This window comes from Eimeria mitis, genomic scaffold (assembly GCF_000499745.2).
Source record: "Eimeria mitis Houghton genomic scaffold, Emh_scaff6713, whole genome shotgun sequence".
Taxonomy (NCBI): Eukaryota; Apicomplexa; class Conoidasida; order Eucoccidiorida; family Eimeriidae; genus Eimeria; species Eimeria mitis.
In genome coordinates this window covers 1,063-1,314 of record NW_013574840.1, presented here as the reverse complement: position 1 = coordinate 1,314, position 252 = coordinate 1,063, and the positions used below count along the sequence as shown (strand labels likewise).

The window sequence follows — 252 nt, the reverse complement described above, 5'->3', positions numbered from 1 at the left end:
GCCCCCTCTCTGCTGCTTCTATTCGCAAGCGTAGAAAACAGCAGCAGCAGCAGCAGCAGCAGCAGCAGCAGCAAGAGGAGCAGCAGACAACAGAAGCAGCAGCAGCAACAGCAGCAGCAGCAGCAGCAGCAGCAGCAGCAGATGAAGATGAAGACAAGCTGCTAGCAGCAGCAGCAGCAGCACTACAACCCCCCACCCATTTCTTCGACATCAGCCACTTGCCTTTCCTTTCTCTGCTGCCCCCCCGCAGCA

At 57.9% G+C, this 252-nt stretch overlaps 1 protein-coding gene across 1 annotated transcript in view; it reads left to right on the top strand.

Annotated features, from left to right (window-relative positions):
* EMH_0088780 (uncharacterized protein) overlaps positions 1 to 252 on the top strand; it is a gene marked incomplete at both ends in the record, with an annotated part of 1,258 nt that overhangs the window by 902 nt on the left and 104 nt on the right. The window contains one exon of the mRNA XM_013501339.1: positions 3 to 252. Coding sequence (XP_013356793.1) covers positions 3 to 252 — 250 coding nt within the window. The remainder of the gene's footprint in view (positions 1 to 2) is intronic.